Source organism: Caretta caretta, chromosome 2 (assembly GCF_965140235.1).
Source record: "Caretta caretta isolate rCarCar2 chromosome 2, rCarCar1.hap1, whole genome shotgun sequence".
Classification (NCBI taxonomy): Eukaryota; Metazoa; Chordata; order Testudines; family Cheloniidae; genus Caretta; species Caretta caretta.
The window spans coordinates 270,654,052-270,676,696 of record NC_134207.1 but is presented as its reverse complement, the minus strand read 5'-3'; the positions used below and the strand labels follow the sequence as shown (position 1 = coordinate 270,676,696).

Sequence of the window (22,645 nt, the reverse complement as noted above, 5' to 3'; positions counted from 1 at the left end):
GATGGCACCTGGCCCGCATCCCCCTCCCCTTCCACCCGGTACCCTCCCCACCTCCCCTCTCCCACTCAGATACCCTCCCTCCATCTCCCCTCCCAAGCTCCATCTCCCTGGGGTGGGGGTGGGGTTGGGGGAGCCGGGCTGCTCACCTTGCTGCGGGGTTGCCCTGGCCATGGGGTATCACTCACTCTAGGTGTGGTGGGTGTTGCTCATCCTCACTGGGGGTGGGGTCACTCCCTGGCTGTGTGGGGTGGAAGGGGGGTTGCTCCCCTGGCTGGGGATAATATTTAAGGCATAACTATCATGGCAATTAATTGATCTTTAACTATTCATGGTAAATAGGCCCAATGGCCTGTGATGGGATGCTAGATGGGTGGGATCTGAGTTACTACAGAGAATTATTTCCTGGGTGTCTGACTGGTGAGTCTTCCCCACATGCTCAGGGTTCAGCTGATCGCCATATTTGGGGTCGGGAAGGAATTTTCCTCCAGGGCAGATTGGAAGAGGCCCTGGGGGTTTTTCCCCTTCCTCTGTAGCATGGGGCACGGGTCACTTGCTGGAGGATTCTCTGCTCCTGGAAGTCTTTAAACCACAATTTGAGGACTTCAATAGCTCAGATATAGGTGAGAGGTTTATCCCAAGAGTGGGTGGGTGAGATTCTGTGGCCTGCATTGTGCAGGAGGTCAGACTAGATCATAATAATGGTCCCTTCGGACCTTAATATCTATGAATCTATGTAAAAAGAAAAGGAGGACTTGTGGCACCTTAGAGACTAACCAATTTATCTGAGTATAAGCTTTCGTGAGCCATAGCTCACTTCATCGGATGCATGCAGTGGAAAATACAATGGGGAGATTTAAATACACAGAGAACATGAAACAATGGGTGTTACCATACACACTCTAACGAGAGTGATCAGGTAAGGTGAGCTAATACCAGGAGGAAGCAGGGTCGGGGGCGGAACCTTTTGTAGTGATAATCAAGGTGGGCCATTTCCAGCAGTTGACAAGAACATCTGAGGAACAGCGGGGGTGGGGTGGGGGAATAAACATGGGGAAATAGTTTTACACAAAGATGGACTACAAGCTGTCAGGAACAGTATCCCTGATAATGTCACGGCAAACCTGGTGGCTGAACGTTGTGACTTTGTTCTCACCCATAACTATTTCACATTTGGGGACAATGTATACCTTCAAATCAGCGGCACTGCTATGGGTACCCGCATGGCCCCACAGTATGCCAACATTTTTATGGCTGACTTAGAACAGCGCTTCCTCAGCTCTCGTCCCCTAACGCCCCTACTCTACTTGCACTATATTGATGACATCTTCATCATCTGGACCCATGGAAAAGAAGCCCTTGAGGAATTCCACCATGATTTCAACTATTTCCATCCCACCATCAACCTCAGCCTAGACCAGTCCACACAAGACATCCACTTCCTGGACACTATGATGCTAATAAGCGATGGTCACATAAACACCACCCTATACCGGAAGCCTACTGACCGCTATTCCTACCTACATGCCTCCAGTTTTCACCCAGACCACACCACACGATCCATCGTCTACAGCCAAGCTCTACGATAAAACCGCATTTGCTCCAACCCCTCAGACAGAGACAAACACCCACAAAATCTCTATCAAGCGTTCTTACAACTACAATACCCACCTGTTGAAGTGAAGAAACAGATTGATAGAGCCAGAGGAGTACCCAGAAGTCACCTACTACAGGACAGGCCTAACAAAGAAAACAACAGAACGCCACTAGCCGTCACCTTCAGCCCCCAACTAAAACCCCTCCAACGCATCATCAAGGATCTACAACCTATCCTGAAGGATGTCCCAACACTCTCACAGATCTTGGGAGACAGGCCAGTCCTTTCTTACAGACAGACCCCCAACCTGAAGCAAATATTCACCAGCAAACACACACCACACAACAGAACCACTAACCCAGGAACCTATCCTTGCAACAAAGCCCGTTGCCAACTGTGTCTACCTATCTATTCAGGGGACACCATCATAGGGCCTAATCACATCAGCCACACTATCAGAGGGCTCGTTCACCTGCACATCTACCAATGTGATATATGCCATCATGTGCCAGCAATGCCCCTCTGCCATGTACACTGGCCAAACTGGACAGTCTCTATGTAAAAGAATAAATGGACACAAATCAGACGTCAACAATTATAACATTCAAAAACCAGTCACAGATCACTTCAGTCTCTCTGGTCACTCAATTACAGACCTAAAAGTTGCAATTCTTCAACAAAACAAACTTCAAAAACAGACTCCAGGGAGAGACTGCTGAACTGGAATTAATTTGCAAACTGGATACAATTAACTTAGGGTATGTCTACACTATGAAATTAGGTCGAATTTATAGAAGTCGTTTTTTTAGAAATCGGTTTTATATATTCGAGTGTGTGTGTCCCCACAGAAAATGCTCTAAGTGCAGTAACTCGGCAGAGTGCTTCCACAGGACCGAGGCAAGCGTCGACTGCCGGAGCGTTGCACTGTGGGTAGCTATCCCACAGTTCCCGCAGTCTCCGCTGCCCATTGGAATTCTGGGTTGAGATCCCAATGCCTGATGGGGCTAAAACATTGTCGCGGGTGGTTCTGGGTACATATCGTCAGGCCCCCGTTCCCTCCCTCCCTCCGTGAAAGCAAGGGCAGACAATCGTTTCGCGCCTTTTTTCCTGAGTTACCTGTGCAGACGCCATACCACGGCAAGCATGGAGCCCGCTCAGGTAACCGTCACCCTATGTCTCCTGGGTGCTGGCAGACGTGGTACGGCATTGCTACACAGCAGCAACCCCTTGCTTTGTGGCAGCAGACGGTGCAATTGGACTGGTAGCCGTCATCGTCATGTCCGAGATGCTCCTTGTGGCCTGTGTGAGGTCGATCAGGAGCGCCTGGGCAGACATGGGCGCAGGGACTAAATTTGGAGTGACTTGACCAGGTCATTCTCTTTAGTCCTGCAGTCAGTCCTATTGAACCATCTTATGGTGAGCAGGCAGGCGATACGGATTGCTAGCAGTCCTATTGCATCATCTTCTGCCGGGCAGGCAAGAGATGAGGATGGCTAGCAGTCCTATTGTACCATCTTCTGCCGAGCAGCCATGAGATGTGGATGGCATGCAGTCCTTCTGCACCGTCTGCTGCCAGCCAAAGATGTAAAAGATAGATGGAGTGGATCAAAACAAGAAATAGACCAGATTTGTTTTGTACTCATTTGCAAACCCCCACCCCCCGTCTAGGGGACTCATTCCTCTAGGTCACACTGCAGTCACTCACAGAGAAGGTGCAGCGAGGTAAATCTAGCCATGTATCAATCAGAGGCCAGACTAACCTCCTTGTTCCAATAAGAACAATAACTTAGGTGCACCATTTCTTATTGGAACCCTCCGTGAAGTCCTGCCTGAAATACTCCTTGATGTAAAGCCACCCCCTTTGTTGATTTTAGCTCCCTGTAAGCCAACCCTGTAAGCCGTGTCGTCAGTCGCCCCTCCCTGCGTCAGAGCAATGGCAAACAATCGTGCATCTGAGTTGAGAGTGCTGTCCAGAGCAGTCACAATGGAGCACTCTGGGGTAGCTCCCGGAGGCCAGTACCGTCGAATTGTGTCCACAGTACCCCAAATTCGACCCAGCAAGGCCGATTTAAGCGCTAATCCACTTGTCAGGGGTGGAGTAAGGAAATCGATTTTAAGAGCCCTTTAAGTCGAAATAAAGGGCTTCATCGTGTGGACAGGTGCCGGTTTACATCGATTTAAAGCTGTTAAATTCGACCTAAAGTCCTAGTGTAGACCAGGGCTTAGGCTTGAATAAAGACTGGGAGTGGATGGGTCATTACACAAAGTAAAACTATTTCCCCATGTTTATTCCCCCCTCCCCCCCTGTTCCTCAGAGGTTCTTGTCAACTGCTGGAAATGGCCCACCTTGATTATCACTACAAAAGGTCCCACCCCTACTTGCCCCCCCCCTGCCCCCGCTCTCCTGCTGGTAATAGCTCACGTTACCTGATCACTCTTGTTACAGTGTGTATGGTAACACCCATTGTTTCATGTTCTCTGTGTATATAAATCTCCCCACTGTATTTTTCACTACATGCATCCGATGAAGTGAGCTGTGGCTCATGAAAGTTTATGCTCAAATAAATTGGTTAGTCTCTAAGGTGCCACAAGTCCTCCTGTTCTTTTTATGAGTTTACGGTAAGCATGCCTTTAGCCAGAATCCACCTTGAATGGAATGGTTACTAAGCATGAAGTTATAGCTGGTGTAAGGAAGTTATTGCCTAAGGCTCTTTTGATTGGGAAAGATATTAAAGCTTTGTTCAATCCAGTTAACCGGTCACAGTAAAGGAACAATCTTAAACCTGTGTCTATTATGGGCAATGATTTGCCTGGGGAGGGTTTCTCCAAATGTCTGTCTGAGGAAAAGAGCTGTTTGTCTGTGAATGAAGTTTCTGAATGTCTGTCTAGTGTGTCAGAAGTGAATCTGGAATTAGATAAAGAGCAGAAAGATCTCGTGGGTCAGGAAAACGTTTCTCAGGAGCAGATTAAAGTGGATGGTCAGGTTAACTGAGGAAGGAAAAGGTAGATTTTTGATGGGTGATGGATTGTTGGCTAGTGCAGCTTGTAAAAGTGAACCTGGAAAAGGAAACTGTGATTTGATGGAAGTAACTCAGTGTAGTGAGAAGAGCAGCAGTTTGCCACTCCCAACAGATAATGTGCCTGGTAAGGAAAGTCTGGATGAGCCTAGGCAGCCTTGTGAGCTGATGGCTGTGTCTAGTCAGCAGGGTGGGAAGGCGAGGAGAGTGGAAGATGAGTGTCCCTGGACCTTACCTGTTAGCTGGGTGGAGAATTGGGACAGTGAAGGAAATGTGTCTGTGTCTGTCAGGGGTATTGACTTGCCTGTGGAGGGAGCTACTCCCATCTCCAAGCAGTTGTCTGTGACCAGCCTTCTGTGCTGGGACCAGGGGAATGAGATCCCAAGCTGTGTGTCTGGTAAAGGAGAAGGTGTCTCCAGTTCTTTGTCTGTGGAGCAGACAGAAGGGGCCTTTCAGCCTGTGCTGGTCGAGGATAGTGCAGTTGTCTCAGAGTTGGTTCACTGTAAGTAGGTCACATCCAGTTAGTGTCCTAGCAAAATCCCAGAGACCAGACAATTCTGGTGCTTGTATTTTGCCTGTTGCTAGTGTGTGGTTGGGAAAGGGTGGAGCAACTCTGTCTGACCAGGTTGATGTCCTAGCCAGGCCACAAGGAGAGCATAAAGGTGATTTGATTGTGTTACCTACTAACAGTTTGACAACTTGTAAAAAGAAGGAAAAGATTCCTGAACCGGTGTGTGGCAAAGGGAAGGAGAATGCTTCCGACCTTTTATCTAGGAAGTCTGTCAGTTTGCCTGAAAGGGGATTGTGTAGGAATCCGCCGGATGGGCCAGAGGTGATTCTGGATGTAAGTGAAACTCAGAAGTTGGAAGTGGCTCAGCAGAGCAATGCTTCTGTAGAGCAAGGTAAAGGTAAATTGATGCTGAGAAAGATTCCTGAAGAGAAAAATTTTCAGGGTGGTCTTTGCAAGCAGTTTACTGCAACTGAAGGGGGTGGAAGTGATTTAACCAAGGAAGTTTCAGTTCCTAACAGCCAGAAATTTTCTGTTGTAAATGGATCCACTGACTTTCCTTTTGAAAGATCCAGTGTGGATAGCTTTGAGAAGGTCTCAGATGGAGTAAAAACTGTTAAGAAAGTTGACCAGCCCTGTGACCAAGTGGCTGTGTTTGGCCAGCTTGTTGGGAAGACAATGGTGTTGGAACAGGAATGTCTCCGGGCTAATTCTATAAGTAAGCAGTCCGTGCTTCACAGTCTGCAACTGGTAAACACACCTAGCCAGAAAAAAACAAGGACTCCTTGTGGCACCTTAGAGACTAACCAATTTATTTGGGTATAAGCTTTCGTGAACTACAGCTCACTTCATTGGATGCATTCAGTGGAAAAGACAGTAGGAAGATATATATACACAGAGAACATGAAACAATGGGTGTTGCCATACCAACTGTAAGGAGACCTATCAATTATCAGCAGGGGAAAAAAACCCTTTTGTAGTGATAATCAGGATGGCCCATTTCTAACAGTTGACAAGAAGGTGTCAGTAAGAGTAGGGGGGAAATTAGCAGGGGGAAATAGTTTTTACTTTGTGTAATGACCCATCCACACCCAGTGGAATTCCTGTGAGCAGGAAGTTTCCACTTTTAACCTTCTAGGAAAAAGGTGGGGAGGGAAAGACCCCATCCTACTGAAGGGAAGAATGAGTGTCCAGCCTTGAAATTGGTAGCAGCTAAGAATTTAAAGGCTAGTGTCTGTGGTAATGCAAATTGCCTGGCTGGCAGGGAGAAGAAGAACTTGTTAATAGCTGTTAGCACAGAGAGCACGCCCCATCAGCCAGTGAATTCGGTTAAGCAAGAGAAATCCGGGTTTGATCCTTCAGGACAAGGAGGAAAAAGAGAACTTGATTTTGCAAAAGGAAGCCGCAGGCTAACCCTAAAATGCCAAAATCCCAATGGTATTGGGCCAAAGGTGATTGTGATTGCGATGGATTTGTTGTTGTTGCTCATGGTAATTCTTGTAACTAGTGTGTTGCTATTACCATAACTGAAAAAATGTCCAATGTGCCTAATCTTTTGAAAAAAACCCTGACCATGTTAAGAGTGATACATGAGATCACACTTTGTGTTAAACAGCCTTGTTATACTGATGTTTCACAGTTAATGCCCGTGAACGGTCTTGGAACTTGGAACTTTTCACAGGGGAAAAGACATTCCAGACCGGATGTGCTGTATGAAAAGGGAAACTGAGGCACACTATCCTATTGCTTTCACGGCTAACTGCCAAGATTCCTGTACTATGGACAACATTAATATCTACATTGACGTGATGTTAATTGGGTTCCACACATTTGCCAGAGGTTGTATGGATAAGGTAGCTATGTTCTTTGGCTCTTGGCAAGATCACATGAGACCTACAGGAACCACGATGCAAGAGCAGATCCAATCCACTATTGTTCAAACCAAGATTTACCTTGGGTCTGTAAAGAGATTCAATCATGTTATTGACCATGACTTTGGCAAACCATTTCTGTTATACACTGGTACGGCTTCGAACCCAAAACTAGCTGTAGTAAGACAGAACCCAGGATGGGGAGCTCTTGGGATGCAGTCAGTGATGTTTGTGTCATTTCAAATGGGGAGGGGTAACTAGTGGTGTTCCCCAAGGGTCAGTCCTAGGACCAACCATATTCAACTTATTCATAAATGATCTGGAGAAAGGGGAAAACAGTGAGGTGGCAAAGTTTGCGGATGATACTAAACTGCTCAAGATAGTCAAGACCAAAGCAGACTGTGAAGAACTTCAAAAAGATCTCACAAAACTAAGTGATTGGGCAACAAAATGGCAAATGAAATGTAATGTGGATAAATGTAAAGTAATGCACATTGGGAAAAATAACCCCAACTATACATACAATATGATGGGGGCTAATTTAGCTACAACTGATCAGGAGAAAGATCTTGGAGTCATCGTGGGTAGTTCTCTGAAGACGTCCACGCAGTGCGCAGCGGCAGCCAAAAAGGCAAACGGGATGTTAGGAATCATTAAAAAAGGGATAGAGAATAAGACAGAGAATATCTTATTGCCCTTATATAAATCCATGGTGCGCCCACATCTTGAATACTGCGTACAGATGTGGTCCCCTCATCTCAAGAAAGATATATTGGCATTAGAAAAGGTTCAGAAAAGGGCAACTAAAATGATTAGGGGTATTGGAACGGGTCCCATATGAGGAGAGATTAAAGAGGCTAGGACTTTTCAGCTTGGAAAAGAGGAGACTAAGGGGGGATGTGATAGAGGTCTATAAAATCACGAGTGGTGTGGAGAAAATGAATAAGGAAAAGTTATTTACTTGTTCCCATAATGTAAGAGCTTGGGGCCACCAAATGAATATTAATGGGCAGCAGGTTTAAAACAAATAAAAGGAAGTTCTTCTTCACTCAGTGCACAGTCAACCTGTGGAACTCCTTGCCTGAGGAGGTTGTGAAGGCTAGGACTATAACAGGGTTTAAAGAGAAAAGGATAAATTCACGGAGGTTAAGTCCATTAATGGCTATTAGCCAGGATGGGTAAGGAATGGTGTCCCTAGCCTCTGTTTGTCAGAGGGTGGAGATGGATGGCAGGAGAGAGATCACTTGACCATTACCTGTTCTTCTGGGGCACCTGGCATTGGCCACTGTGGGTAGACAGGATGCTGGGCTGGATGGACCTTTGGTCTGACCCAGTCTGGCCATTCTTATGTCCTTATCCCTTCCTGCATCAATTTTACATGAACTGGGACTGTATAGATTATTGTTGCAACCAAGGTCCTGCAGTGGCACCAAATCTTGTACAAAGGGGGTCAAATAAGGTGTCCATGAAAAGGTGATGGTTTGCTGGTTAGGATTATGCTGTCTGTATGCATGTATCATTTTTGTATTTAAAGTTATAAGTATTGGCTCTATCCTGTCTGTAGTTCAAACGTGTGCTGTGCTTCTGGGTGACACCCCAGACAAGTTGGTGTCAGCTCTGCCCAGCCTGCTGGATGGCCCATTAAGGACCATCGGCTACACAACTGACCCACTGAGAGAAGACAGACACACCTTGGGACTCAGCCAGGCATGCAGGGACCTGCCTATGGACACAACTCTGAGGTATTTCCAGGCCATGTGCTGGGCAGCTTGTGTTTGGAACAAAGGAAGCACAAGCCACATGGCAAAAGGACTATAAAAGGCAGCTGCATCATCTCCATTTTGTCCTCAGTCCTGCTTCTGATCTCTGGAGGGACTTTGCTACGCTGAAGCTCTGAACCAAGGACTGAATGACCCATCCCAGCTGGGGATGTTCTCCAGAGACTTGATTTGAACCTGTCGTTTATTCCATCACTGCTACAAGCCTGAACCAAGAACTTTGCCATCACTGTATGTCATTGATTCGATTGAACCCATTCTAGCTCTCATCTCTATCTTTTTCCTTTTATGAATAAACCTTTAGATTTTAGATTCTAAAGGATTGGCAACAGTGTGATTTGTGGGTAAGATCTGACTTGTGTATTGACTGGGGTCTGGGGCTTGGTCCTTCAGGATCGAGAGAACCTTTCTTCTTTTACTGGGATGTTGGTTTTCATAACCGTTCATCCCCATAACGAGTGGCCCTGGTGGGGATACTGGGGAACGGGAGTGTCTGAGGGAATTGCTTGTGTGACTTCTGGTTAGCCAGTGGGGTGAGACCGAAGTCCTCTCTGTCTGGCTGGTTTGGTTTGCCTTAGAGGTGGAAAACCCCCGTCCATGGGCTGTAACTGCCCTGCTTGAAGCACTTTGTCCTGAATTGGCACTCTCCGTTGGGTCCCGCCGGAACCAGCATTGTTACAGCATTACATTAGCTCTCCTCCAGTCATTTGGTGGAGAAGCTGATTTAAATGATAGGTTACAGACTACAGTTAGGTTTCAGAGTAGCAGCCGTGTTAGTCTGTATCCACAAAAAGAAAAGGAGGACTTGTGGCACCTTAGAGACTAACCAAATTATTTGAGCATAAGCTTTCGTGAGCTACAGCTCACTTCATCGGATGCTGTAGCTCACGAAAGCTTATGCTCAAATAAATTGGTTAGTCTCTAAGATGCCACAAGTACTCCTTTTCTTTTTTTTGAGGCTACACTTAGTAGTCCTGCAATTATACATTTGAGTTCCTTCAGAACTCTTGGGTGATACCATCTGGCCCTGGTGACTTATTACTGTTTAGTTTATCAATTTGTTCCAAAACCTCCTCTAATGACACCTCAATCTGGGACAGTCCCTCAGATCTGTCACCTAAAAAGAATGGCTCAGGTTTGGGAATCTCCCTCACATCCTCAACAGTGAAGACCGATGCAAAGAATTCATTTGGTTTCTCTGCAATGGCCTTATCGTCCTTGAGTGCTCCTTTAGCATCTCCATCGTCCAGTGGCCCCATTGGTTGTTTAACAGGCTTCCCGCTTCTGATCTACTTAAAAAAAAAATTTGCTATTACTTTTTGAGTCTTTGTCTAGCTGTTCTTCAAATTCTTTCTTGGCCTGACTAATTGTATTTTGCACTTCATTTGCCAGTGTTTATGCTCCTTTCTATTTTCCTCACTGGGATTTAACTTCCACTTTTTAAAGGATGCCTTTTTGCCTCTTACTGCTTCTTTTACTTTGTTGTTTAGCCATGGTGGTGCTTTTTGGTTCTCTTACTGTGTTTTTTAATTTGGGATACACACTGAGGCTGAGCCTCTATGATGGTGTCTTTAAAAAGTTTCCACGCAGCTTGCAGAGAGTTCACTTTTGGCACCCTACCTTTTAATTTCTGTTTCACTAACCTCCTCATTTCTGTGTAGTTCCCCCTTCTGAAATTAAATGCTGCTGCTGGGGTGTTTTCCCTGCCACAGGGATGTTAAATTGAATTAGATTAGGGTCACTATTACCAAGCGGTCCAGCTCTATTCACCTCTTGGACCTGATCCTGTGCTCCGCTTAGGACTAAATCAAGAATTGCCTCTCCTCTTGTGGGTTCCAGGACTAGCTGCTCCAAGAAGCAGTCAGGTAAGGTGTCAAGAAACTTTAACTCTGCATCCCGTCCTGAGGTGACATGGACCCAGTCAATATGGGGATAGCTGAAATCCCCCATTATTATTGAGTTTTCTATGTTAATGGCCTCTCTAATCAACCTGAGCATTTCACAGTCACTCTCACCATCCTGGTCAGGTGGTCGCTAATATATCCCTACCACTATATTCTTATTATTAGAGCATGGAATTACTGTCCATCGAGATTCTATGGTACAGTTTGATTCATTTATGATTTTTACTTCATTTGATTCTACACTTTCTTTCATGTGTAGTGCCACTCCCCCACCAGCATGACCCGTTCTGTCCTTGCCATATATTTTGTACCCTGGTATTACTGTGTCCCATTGATTATCCTCATTCCACCAAGTTTCTGCTTAGATTGTGGTTTTGCTTTTTTGCTTTGATCCATTTGCTATCCCTTATAGTCACTTAAAATCTATCTTTTGTGGTTAATAAAGTTATTTTTGTTTTGTCTAAAACCAGTGTGTGGGTCATAACTTGGGGCAGAAAGCTGTGTATATTCCTCTCCACATTGAGGGAGGGGGCGACTTTCATGAGCTTACACTGTACAGATCTCTGGGCAGCGCAAGACAGTATAATTTTGGGTTTACACTCCAGAGGGGTGCGTGCCTTAGGAACTGGGAGGTGCCTTAGCTGAGCCTTCCCATGCAGGAGCTGGTTAAAGAACCAGTGTGTATGTAGCTGCAGCTGGGTGTGTTCCTACCTGTCTGTGTGCTGGAGCCTGGCAGAGGGCTTGGCAGGCTGGTCACAGCAGTACAGTGTAAAGGGAGCCCAGGCTGGTGGGGCAGGGGGCTCAGTGGTACCCCAGTTCCAGGTGGCACCCTGGGGGGAACCTGTCACAGGGGGTTGCTCACTCTGGCCGGGGGGTCATTCCCCTGGCCGGGGGGAGAGGGGGGTGGATCACCCTGGCTGGGGGGGGTCATTCCCGGGGAAGGGGGGTGGCTCACCCTGGCTCTGGTAGGTCAGCACGGCCACGGTGAGGTGGATCTGGCCGGGGTGGGCGCCGGGCGCGGAGCTGACCGAATAATAGCGTGGCTGCAGCAGCGGGAGCTGGGTGAGGAGCAGGGAGGCGGGCAGCACCAGCGAGGGGAACTGCTCCAGCACCCAGCCCAGTGTGGGGCACCAGAACCACTTCCACTCCTCGTAGAGCTGGGCGTCCTGCAACGGCAGCCGGGCTGGGACCTGCTGAGCCCCCCGTCGCGCCCCCCAGTGCGCTCCCTCCCCCAAGCCCCAGCCACAGCCGGGCTGGGACCCCCTGAGCCCCCCGTCGCACCCCCCAGTGCGCTCCCTCCCCCAAGCCCCAGCCACAGCCGGGCTGGGACCCCCTGAGCCCCCCAGTGCTCTCCCTCCCCCAAGCCCCAACCACAGCTGGGCTGGGACCCCCCGAGCCCCCCATCATGCCCCCCAGTGCTCTCCCTCCTCCAAACCCCAACCACAGCCGGGCTGGGACCCCCCAAGCCCCCCAGTGCTCTCCCTCCCCCAAGCCCCAGCCACAGCCGGGCTGGGACCCCCCGAACCCCCCAGTGCTCTCCCTCCCCCAAGCCCCAGCCACAGCCGGGCTGGGACCCCTTGAGCCCCCCATCATGCCCCCCAGTGCGCTCCCTCCCCCAAACCCCAACCACAGCCGGGCTGGAACCCCCAAGCCCCCCAGTGCTCTCCCTCCCCCAAACCCCAACCACAGCCGGGCTGGGACCCCCTGAGCCCCCATCATGCCCCCCAGTGCGCTCCCTCCCCCAAACCCCAACCACAGCCGGGCTGGGACCCCCCGAGTCCCCCAATGCTCTCCCTCCCCCAAACCACAACCACAGCCGGGCTGGGACCCCCCGAGCCCCGCAATGCTCTCCCTCTCCCAAGCCCCAACCACAGCTGGGCTGGGACCCACGGAGCCCCCCCACATTCTCCCCATCCCCAACCACAACTGGGCTGGGACCCATAGAGCCCCCCCACAGCACCTTCTATGCTCTCCCCCACCCCGCACGCAGCCCCCCACCTTCCTAACACTACATCCCCCTGCCCCCAATGACAGGGCCCCCCTCAACAATACTAACCCCAGCCCCACCCAGAGCGCTGGGTTGGGAGCCCACGGACCCTCCTTTACCCCCCCGTGCTGGGCCTGGCACCTGGCTGGCCCCTGGCCACCCCCACCCCATGCATGGCCACTGCCCAGGCTGCTCCCCCAGCGGTGTCCCAGACAGCGCCCCCGAAGGCCCTCGCACCTGGCTGAGCCGCTGCAGCTCTTCCTGCTCGGCGCTGTCCTCTGCCAGCGTGGCCAGCAGCTGCAGGAGCTGGGGGCTGGGCGGGGTGGTGATGTCCAGGAAGAAGGTGAGGGCCTGGCGCAGGGTGCAGGGCGGCAGGCGGCTGAGGGGCACCCAGCTGGCCTTGGGGCTGGTGTGCCCGCCTGCAGAGAGACCGAAGAGTGGGAGGGCACATCTGCCCTGTGATGCAGTGAACCTAGTCTGGGACAGGACCCCTAGCGATGCCTCAGTTTCCCTCTTTACTTGGCATGGCTACCCCCTGGGTGCTCAGCAGGGGGCAGGAGGGGTGTGCACCAGGCAGCTGGCAGGGTAGGAGTGGGTCACCAGGGACTGGCTGACACCCGCACAGCTCGATGGCTGGGACGCACCCTTCTGGCGCCCAGCAGCCCTGAGGACAGGGGTCCCCGCCCTGCAGGGAAGTGGGGCCGAGGGACCGAAAGGTGTCGGGATCCCACCCTGATGGAGACAGAGCAACCCAGCCTGAACTGGGTCCAACGCGGCTTGGCCGGCCCTGGCCCAACCCCTCTGCTGGCCTGTGGGCGTCAGGGTCCATAGCCGGGTGCCCGGTGCAGAGCTGCCGGGCTGGGCTGCTGGCGGTCAGCACAGACACACGGGGAGCATCGCACCCGGCGGGGCCCAGCACAGCCTCCCGCAGGCCTCGGGCCAGGAGCACAGAGCGAGATGGGGCAGCAGGAGGCCACGGGGCTGCCCTAGGGAACTGGGGGTCTGCTCAGGGGTCCGTGCCAAGGGCTGGTGACAGGGATCTGTGACAGAACCCGAGCTCGGCTGCCATCGGGGGCAGGCCCCCACGTGCCCGACCCACAGGGTCGTTTTGGAGGGAGCAACACAGAGAGTCAGAGCAAAAGGGGGCCCTAGCTGCTGGATTCCTCCCCGCCCCCCATGGGATCCCCCAGACACTAGCCCCAGGGTCCCTGCCCCCAGTGCTGGCTCTGGGGAGGAGCCCCTCGCCTCTCACCACTGGTTGCCTTCTCCAGGAGCTCCACGGCCACGGGCTCCCCGTCGGGGGGCGGGTCCTCCACGCGCCGCAGCAGATCCTGCACCAGCTCCGGGCGGTTGGCGGGGAAGATGCCCACGTGGTCCCCGGGCAGGTACTGCAGCTCCGGCTGCCCGGCCGTGTCCAGGCGCACCAGGATGGTGGAGCGGCTGGGAGGGAGGGAGGCGTCAGAGCGGGCCCCAGCGCCAGGGGCGGGGGGCTCCCAGCGCCAGGCAGGGCGGCCCTGGGCGGGGGTCTCACCTGGACTCCTGGCTCTGCAGGTTCTGCACGGAAAGGACACGGCACGGAAACACCCTGCGCTTGTGGACGTGGGATAAACCTGCCAAGCAAGCAGAGCCCGGGGGGTTCAGTGGGGTCCAGACCCCAGCAGGGGGTGCTGGGGTGGGGGGTGGCTGCTGGCGACTCCACCCTCTGCCCCTCCCAGCAGAGGGTCCGGGGGATGGGGAGGGTGGGGCGTGGGCTGGGGTTGGGGGGGGCTCCCAGTGACTCCAGCCCCAGCCTCTCCAGCAAGGGGCACTGCCTGGGGGGGGCTCCCGGCTACTCCAGCCCCAGCCTCTCTCAGATCCATGGATGCCCAGGCCAGCAGGCTCAGCGTGGCCAGCCGGCCTGACCCTGCGTAACACGGGCCAGGGCCAGAACCCCCAGAGCCGCGCTTAGAGCAAACGGCCGACCCCGGCTGAACACCGGTGGTGACGGAGACTCCACCCCGAGCCCGGTTCCGTCGTCCCCGCGGCTAGCGCCCCTCAGTGTTAACCACGCGCCCCGGCGCCTGGCTTTGTCTCGCCTCAGCTTCCGGCCACCGGCTCCTCTTGGAGCGCCTGCCGCCGGATCGGTGCCCCACCTGGGCGCCCCGGCCACGTCCGCACAAGCACTAGGGTCGGCGGGGGCGTGACCCCCGCGAGCGACGCGTCACCGGCAGCCACGCCGGGGTGCACAGCGCCGGGTCTCCCCGGCCTCGCCCCGACGGGAGGGCAGCTTCATGGAGACCTTCCAGCGGCGCCGAGCCAGGGCCTCCCACGCCGGGCGCCGCACCCGGAAGCGTGGCTGAGACGCTCCCCTCCCGGAGTCCGTCACCGGCCGGTCCCCACCCCTCAATCGCTCTCTTCGCCGCCCCTCCCTCTGGACGCGTGGCCCCCGAGCTGGAGCCGGGATCCCGGTCGCACCAGGGCCCGGCCGAGGTGACGGCCCGGGTCCTGCGGCCAGCCTCGCACGGGGGGTCCTGCCCAGCTGGTGATCGGCCCCCCAGGCTAGCGCCCCCGGCAGGGCATGGGGGGACTGGCCGGCGGGTACCTGTCAGCACGTCCGGGGACTCGGTGCAGACGCCCAGCTGGTAGTTCTGGAGCTTCCAGCTTCGCCGTGTGGTGAAAATCTCCCTGGCGGCCTCCTCGGCGTCGTCCCCAACACAGAAGGTGTCGCAGGCGGCCTGGGGGGCGGGGGGGGGGGGGGAGTCATTGGGAGCCCAGATCTCTGATGTCACAACCCCCAGACCCTGCGTGGGGGCCCAGAGCCCCAGTACCACCCCTGGGGGCAGCTGGCTGCCAGCGGGACCTGACCCGAGTGCGCGGCAAGGGGGCGCCCTTCCTTCCACAGCCAGGGGAGGAGACCCCGGGACCCTCCCCTATCCCCCTCCTCTCCTGGTTCTGTGCCACCCTCATCTCCTGGAACCCCAATCCCACACTCCAGAGCCTGCCCTTCCCCTCCCCATGTGCCCCAGTCCCCCTGTGCACCCCAACTCCCCCTGCATCCAGCCCCTCCCTCTGCACCCCATTCCCCTCTGCCCTTCCAGCCCCACTGCCCCTGCGCCCAGCCCCTCCCCCTCACCTGAAAGACCCGTCTGGCCCAGGTGCGGAAGGCCTCCTCCTGGGCACACAGCTCGTCGCCCTCCCCCATGGCCAGGATGCGCTCGCCCCCCAGCTCCTCCAGCCGCGTGTCCACGGCATGGGCGAAGGCACAGAAGTGGGGGTAGGCCCGGGAGCCCAGCCCGAAGACCGAGAACCTGGGGGGCACAGGAGATGGCAGCTGAGCCTCTGCTGGGGTTTTGCCCCGACCCCCGCTCCAGCCTCACCAAGAGGGGGACCCCAGGGCCGAGTGGGGACACAGGTCATCCAGTCACCTCCCACCAGCTCAGGGGACATGCTACAGGACAGGGGGGAGCCCAGGGCTGGGCTAGCAGGGGCTGTGGGCCAGGAGTGAGGGGCACTGGCAGAGCTGGGGGGGACCCAGGGCTGGGCTAGCAGTCGCTGTGGGTCGGGAGTGAGGGGCACTGGCAGAGCTGGGGGGGACAGGGATGGGCAAGCTGGGGCCGTGGGTCAGGAGTGAGGGGCACCAGCAGGGCGGGAGGGAGCCCTGCTGATCTAAGAGGCATTGGCAGAGTGGGTGCCATAGCTCTTGGGGAGACACTGAGAGTGGAGGGAGGGGGCTGACCAGAATGCCCCCTGGTCCCTGTGTGACTTTCCCATTCCCATTCCCCGCCTGCTGCCCTCACCCAGGGGGGGCGTTTCCCGGCCCTCGCTGGCTTCTCTGAGTGCAAAAGGGAATTTTCGGTAACATTTTTACAAAGCCTATGTGTGCCTCAGTTTCCCCCGGAATTTGCATTGCTCCCCAGTGGGGGCAGAAGGGTTAACACTGTGCTTGGAGCTGAGCTGGGGACACAGGAGGAGGGGGCCAAAGGGGGAGTTGGGTGATATCTGTATGACACCTGCATGTGCCTCAGTTTCCCTCTTGTGACAAAGTGGGACTGTTCTTAATGTTTCCTCTGAATAATGTGGGGGTGCCTCAGTTTCCCCTAGGCAGATCTTAAGTCTCTAGGTGGTGGGGTAAGGGTGTATGTTCGTTGCAGAGCCCTAGAGGGCAGGTGTGTGCAGGGGTCTGGACACAGAGAATGGCCGACACCCTGTTTCCTGGCAACTGATGCCTGGACCCTTCCCCCCTGCAAGGTGAGAGCTAAAGGGTTGGAGAACAAAGGGATCAGGTGCCCTCCTGGCCCGGGAAAGGGACAAAGCCCAGAGGAGGGGGGGCTGGAGAGAGTTTCAGTTTGGGGCTGGCTGGGACATGGAGTGAAGGGCAGATGGGGTTGTCTGGCTCACTGCCCCCCAAAATGGACCCAGCTGAGGGGTCCTGTTCTCTGCACCTACAAGCTCTGTGTTAGACCATGTTCCTGTCGTCTGATAAACCTTCTGTTTCCCCGGCTGGCTGAGAGTCCCGTCTGACTGCGGAGTTGGGGGGCAGGACCCTCTGGCTTCCCCAGGACCCCGCCTGGGCGGACTCGCTGTGGGAAGCGCACGGAGGGGCAGAGGAGGCTGAATGCTCCGAGGTCAGACCCAGGAAGGTGGAGCCGGGTGAGCTGTGTGTCCTGCAGACAGGCTGCTCCCCGAGAGGAGACTTCCCCAGAGTCCTGACTGGCTTCACGGGGAGCAGATCCAGAGCATCGCCCGGGGACTCCGTGACACCTCTGCACTTTGCCCTGTCACTGAAGAGTTGACTCTCCTGGGAAACCAGCGCAGGTGGCAGGGAATTGGGGGCTCCCGACAGGGGGCTGGAGCGAACAGGGTCTCGCAACCACCGGCTGAAACCAAGCCCGGCTCCACAGTACGTCCCCCAAGACAGAGATGCCAAGGGCCGAACCAGCCGTGCCTGGCAGCAGGAAACCTTGGGAAGATGGGTAGAGGGAGGGAGCTGGGGCTGGTGCCGTTCGGGTGGCCCGGCGGGCACTGGCCTGCGGCTGGACTCCGTCCTCACTGCGCTGACCTTGGCCGGTCAGACTGGCCGGGCGACTAGTCGACGGCTCCCGGTTGGCACAAGCAGCCCAAGTGGTGCTGAACGTGCCCGGGACCACCACCCCCGGCAGGGCCCAGCACGGCCTCCCGCAGGTCCTCGCTGCTGGGGGCCAGAGAGACGGGGCGCTGGGGCGAAGGCCCAGATTGGAGTGTGGAGGCCACAGGTGGGTCTCGAGGGAACTGGGGGTCCCTGGGCCCGGCCTGCTAAGGGGTCATGCCCTGGAGCCTGGTGACAGGCTGGGCACAGCTGGACCCTGCGGCTCCGTGACACCCCCACCCAACAGACAAGGAAACAGGCAGCCAGAGCCAGTCGCTAAAAGGGGCAGAGCTGGGGCCGGACCCAGGTGTCCTGGCGCCCGTTGCCGTGGGCATGGCATGCCGGGCTGTCCCGCGGGCGGTGCCTACCGGAGCGTGCCCAGGGCCCCGGCGCTGTCCGTGTTGCTCGACTCCTTCCGCTTCTTCTTCCACGAGGCCACCAGCCCGTCGCTCTGCGAGACGCTGTTGAACCGGATCTTGTAGCTCCTGGGAGGGGACATGCAGTGAGCCCCAGGCCGGGCAGGGCACAGCTGGGCCCATCCTTCCTGCCCCAGAGCGGGGGCTGGCTGGCGTAGGGGGGCGGGGAATGGGGCGTGGGGCCGTTCCTCTCTATGGGGCAATGGCTCCAATCCGCAGGAGGGTGGGGAATGGGATGTGGGGCCTTTCCTCTCTAGGGGGAACGGCTGGCGCAGGGGGGTGGGGAATGGGATGTGGGGCCTTTCCTCTCTAGGGGGCACCAGCTCCGATCCAGCCCCAGAGTGGGGGCTGGCTGGCTCAGGGGGCCGGGGGCCTTTCCCCTTTCGGGGACGCTGGTATGATGGGTGCGTTCCCCCAGTCCAAGGTTTGGAACGTACCACCCGCAGCCTTGCCCCAGGGCAGTGACCCCGGCCAGCCCAGGGACCTCGCTAACCCCACTGCCCCGGGCACAGGGGGCTGCCAGCCCCAGGGGGTCCTGAGCACTGGCCCAGAGCTGCCCCACACCTGGGGGAATCACTCACTTTTGTTGCTCGGGCTGCGTGGAGCTGACATAGGGGCAGGACATCTCCATCAGTGCCTTGGCAAAGCTCTGCCGGGAGAGAGGGTTCAGGGGCTCAGGCAGGCACCCCTGGACCTCTAGCACTGCCTGCCACCCCCAGGCACCCCCAACCCCCTAGCACTGCTCCCCCGGGCACCCCCTGGCCTTCTAGTGCTGCTCCCCTGGGCACCGACCCCCAGGCACCCCCAACCCTCTAGCACTGCCTGCCTCACTCCCTGGGCACTGACCCCCCCCATCTTGGGCACCACCCCGACCCTCTAATGCCAGCTCCCCACCAAACAACGGTCCGTAGGTGCTGGCCCCAAGACTCTGACCCCTGGGGTCCCCCCTCACCTCCCCACTCTCCGGCGGGTCGCCGTTGCCGAAGGTGCTGGTCACGACCAATACCAGGGTCTCATGCTCCAGGCTGACAATGTCGTACTCGTCCATGCAGACAACCTAGGGGATGACACTCGGGGGGTCAGTGGGGCCGAGGGTGCAGGGCAGCGGAGGGGGCCGATGGGCTCTGCTGTGCCTGTCTCCCGCCGCGCGGGGCAGGCAGGCCGCACGCTCCAGGCTGAGGGGAGGGATCCCTCTGTCCCCACCCACGCGGAGCCGGTGGAACTCCCTGCCACAGGGTCTCGCTTGGGCCAAGGGTTCAGGCACGGTCAGAGCGTCGGACGTTGCTGTGGATAACGAGAGCGTCCATCTAGCCGGGCTGCCTGCGACTGCATTGGGCCGGCGTCCGCTAGGGGTTTGGGGGGTCTCCCTCTGGGCAGGGTCCCTTGGAGCTGTTGGGCCTGGCCCACTAGGGGTCCAGGGCGCCTCCCCTGGGCTGGTTATTTCGTCACTGACCAATAGGGGTCTCCCCGCCTCCTCCGGAGCAGCTGGGCCAGGGGGCTACAGGAGCCTGGGGGGGAGCCGCCAGCAGTGCCTGGGTTCCCAGAGCAGGGATGGAACCCAGGCGTTCTGGCTCCCAGCCCCCCTTGCTCTAGCCCCAGACCCCACTGCCCCCCAGAGCCGGGATAGAACCCAGGCGTCCTGGTTCCCGGCCCCTTCCCCCTCTGTACCCACCAGACTCTGCCCCTGCCGAGCTGGGAAGAGAACGCAGGAGCCCTGACTGCCGGATGTTCTGACCCACAAATCCTTCCTGTGGGTCGCACTGTGCTGGGGGCGTTTGGGGGCCTGGGGCAGTGACAGGATCCTGGGAAACCAAATGTGGCAGGTTCCCCCCCCCCATCTGAAAAGCATTTGGGGAGATGGGGGGACCCAGCAAGGGGCCAATGTGCCAGCCACAGCCAGCCCCCCATCCTCCTCCCACCAGCCTCTTGTCCCCCAGCTCCCATCCTCCCCCAGACCCCCATGTGCCCCCCACCCACCCCAGCCAGCCCCCGTCCATCCCCTGCCCCACAGCCAGCCCCCTGCCACCGCCCCCTGAGAGCCCTCTCCTAGCCCAGCCCCTCCCCCCCACCCCAGCCAGGCCCTCTTTCTTCCCCCAGCCAATCCCCACCCCATACCCCCCTGCCAGTCCCCCTCTCTCCCAGCCAGCCCTCAACCAATCCCCACTAACCCCCACCCACCCCAACCAGCCCCCGTCCATCCCCTGCCCCACGGCCAGCCCCCCCCGCCCCCCAGGCAGTACCCTGCAGCCCCCCAGCCCCACCTTGGGGTCGAAGGCATGCCGGAGCAGCTCGCCCAGGTTCCAGGCGTAGGTGCGGGACTTGCCCGTCTCGGTGGCGTACAGGATGGTGGCCTTGACGCGACGCGCCATCACGTGGACCATCAGCTTGGCCGAGATCTTCACCGCGCTGGGGGGAGGCCGGAGGGTGTCACCATGCCCACCCCAGCCCATGCCCAGCACCAGCTCCCTCCTGTAGACCCCAGCCCTGGGCCCCTCCCGGGCCAGGGCTCGGAGCCAGCCAGGGCAGTGCCGGACAGCTGGGTACTACGGCTACAAGCCGCGGGGGGCGGGGGGGGGGGGCAGGGAGAGGAGACAGCGATGGGGCAGGATATGGCCTCGGTGCCTCTGCCATAGGTTGGCCCGGGCAGAGCTGGCCAAGGCCTCTGTCAACCCCCCCAGGTGCTCTCTGCAGCCCCAAGCCCCCCCATGCCCGCTCAGGGGGGGTCAGGGATGCTGCAGCTCCTGGCGTCTTGAAGCAGCTGGCCATGCCCAGACACGACATGCCCTGCTGCTCCTGCCACGCCTGGACACGTCTTCACACCCTGCCAGTCCTGCCATGCCCAGACATGTGTATCCACGCCCTGCCAGTCCTGCCACGCCCAGACACACGTCTTCACACCCTGCCAGTCCTGCCACGCCTGGACATGTCTTCACACCCTGCCAGTCCTGCCATGCCCAGACACTTGTATCCACACCCTGCCGGTCCTGCCATGCCCGGACACATGTCTTCACACCCTGCCTGTCCTGCCACGCCCAGACACGTGTATCCACGCCCTGCCAGTCCTGCCACGCCTGGACATGTCTTCACACCCTGCCAGTCCTGCCATACCCAGACACTTGTATCCACACCCTGCCGGTCCTGCCATGCCCGGACACATGTCTTCACACCCTGCCTGTCCTGCCACGCCCAGACACGTGTATCCACGCCCTGCCAGTCCTGCCACGCCTGGACATGTCTTCACACCCTGCCAGTCCTGCCATACCCAGACACGTGTATCCATGCCCTGCTGGTCCTGCCATGCCTGGACACATGTCTTCACACCCTGCCAGTCCTGCCACGCCCAGACGTGTATCCACGCCCTGCTGCTCCTGCCACGCCTGGACACACGTCTTCACACCCTGCCAGTCCTACCACGCCCAGACAAGTGTATCCACGCCCTGCCGGTCCTGCCACGCCTGGACATGTCTTCACACCCTGCCAGTCCTGCCACGCCCAGACATGTATCCACGCCCTGCTGCTCCTGCCACGCCTGGACACACGTCTTCACACCCTGCCAGTCCTGCCATGCCCAGATATGGGTATCCATGCCCTGCCAGTCCTGCCACACCCAGACACACCTATCCATGCCCTGCCAGTCCTGCCATGCCCAGATACGTGTATCCATGCCCTGCTGGTCCTGCCACACCCACACACGCCTATCCACGTCTTGCCAGTCCTGGCACACCCAGACATGCCTATCTATGCCCTGCCAGTCCTGCTATGTCCAGATACGCGTATCCACACCCTACTGCTCCTGCCACACCCAGACATACGTCTTCACACCCTGCCAGTCCTGCCATGCCCAGACACACCTATCCATGCCCTGCCAGTCCTGCCATGCCCAGACACACTTATCCATGTGTCACGGAGTGTGGGGGAGTCCAGGCCCTGCACCCCTCTTCCTGGGATCCACTGAGACTCTCAGCCAGCCAGTAAAACAGAAGGTTTATTGGACAACAGGAACACAGTCCACAACAGAGCTTGTGGGTACAACCAGGACCCCTCAATCACGTCCTTCTGGGGGAGCAGGGAGCTTAGACCCCAGCCCTGGGGTTCCCTGTGTTCCTCCACCCAGCCACAAACTGCCAACTAACCCCACCCAGCAGGTTCCCTGCTGCAGTCTCCGTCCACATTCCTGGGCAGAGGTGTCACCTCCCCCTCCCCCTCCTGGCTCAGGTGACAGGCTCTCAGGTCTCCCATCCCCAGGGCACATTCCCAGGTCAACACTCCCCCCTCCCTGCTGCGTCACATCGTCACATCTCTCCCCCCTTCGAGACTGAACTGAGCGGGGTCACTGTGACCAGTGACCTGGGGAAGTTCGGGGCCCCCTCTCCGGGACAGTGCATCCGCTATCAGGTTGGCACTTCCCTTCACGTGGACCACGTCCATGTCGTAATCCTGCAGGAGCAGGCTCCATCTCAGGAGCT

The 22,645-nt window shown here is 56.8% G+C and overlaps 1 protein-coding gene across 1 annotated transcript in view; it reads right to left on the bottom strand.

Moving 5' to 3' along the window:
- The window catches only part of NOS3 (nitric oxide synthase 3), a 91,941-nt gene that overhangs the window by 5,190 nt on the left and 64,106 nt on the right, over window positions 1-22,645 (bottom strand). The window contains exons 12-21 of the mRNA XM_048841934.2: window positions 20,441-20,585; window positions 19,132-19,236; window positions 18,761-18,828; window positions 18,132-18,248; window positions 15,772-15,946; window positions 15,241-15,373; window positions 14,191-14,269; window positions 13,912-14,099; window positions 12,897-13,078; window positions 11,628-11,838 (exon numbers count right to left, since the gene is read on the bottom strand). Of these exons, the coding sequence (XP_048697891.2) occupies window positions 11,628-11,838; window positions 12,897-13,078; window positions 13,912-14,099; window positions 14,191-14,269; window positions 15,241-15,373; window positions 15,772-15,946; window positions 18,132-18,248; window positions 18,761-18,828; window positions 19,132-19,236; window positions 20,441-20,585 (1,403 nt within the window). The remainder of the gene's footprint in view (window positions 1-11,627; window positions 11,839-12,896; window positions 13,079-13,911; window positions 14,100-14,190; window positions 14,270-15,240; window positions 15,374-15,771; window positions 15,947-18,131; window positions 18,249-18,760; window positions 18,829-19,131; window positions 19,237-20,440; window positions 20,586-22,645) is intronic.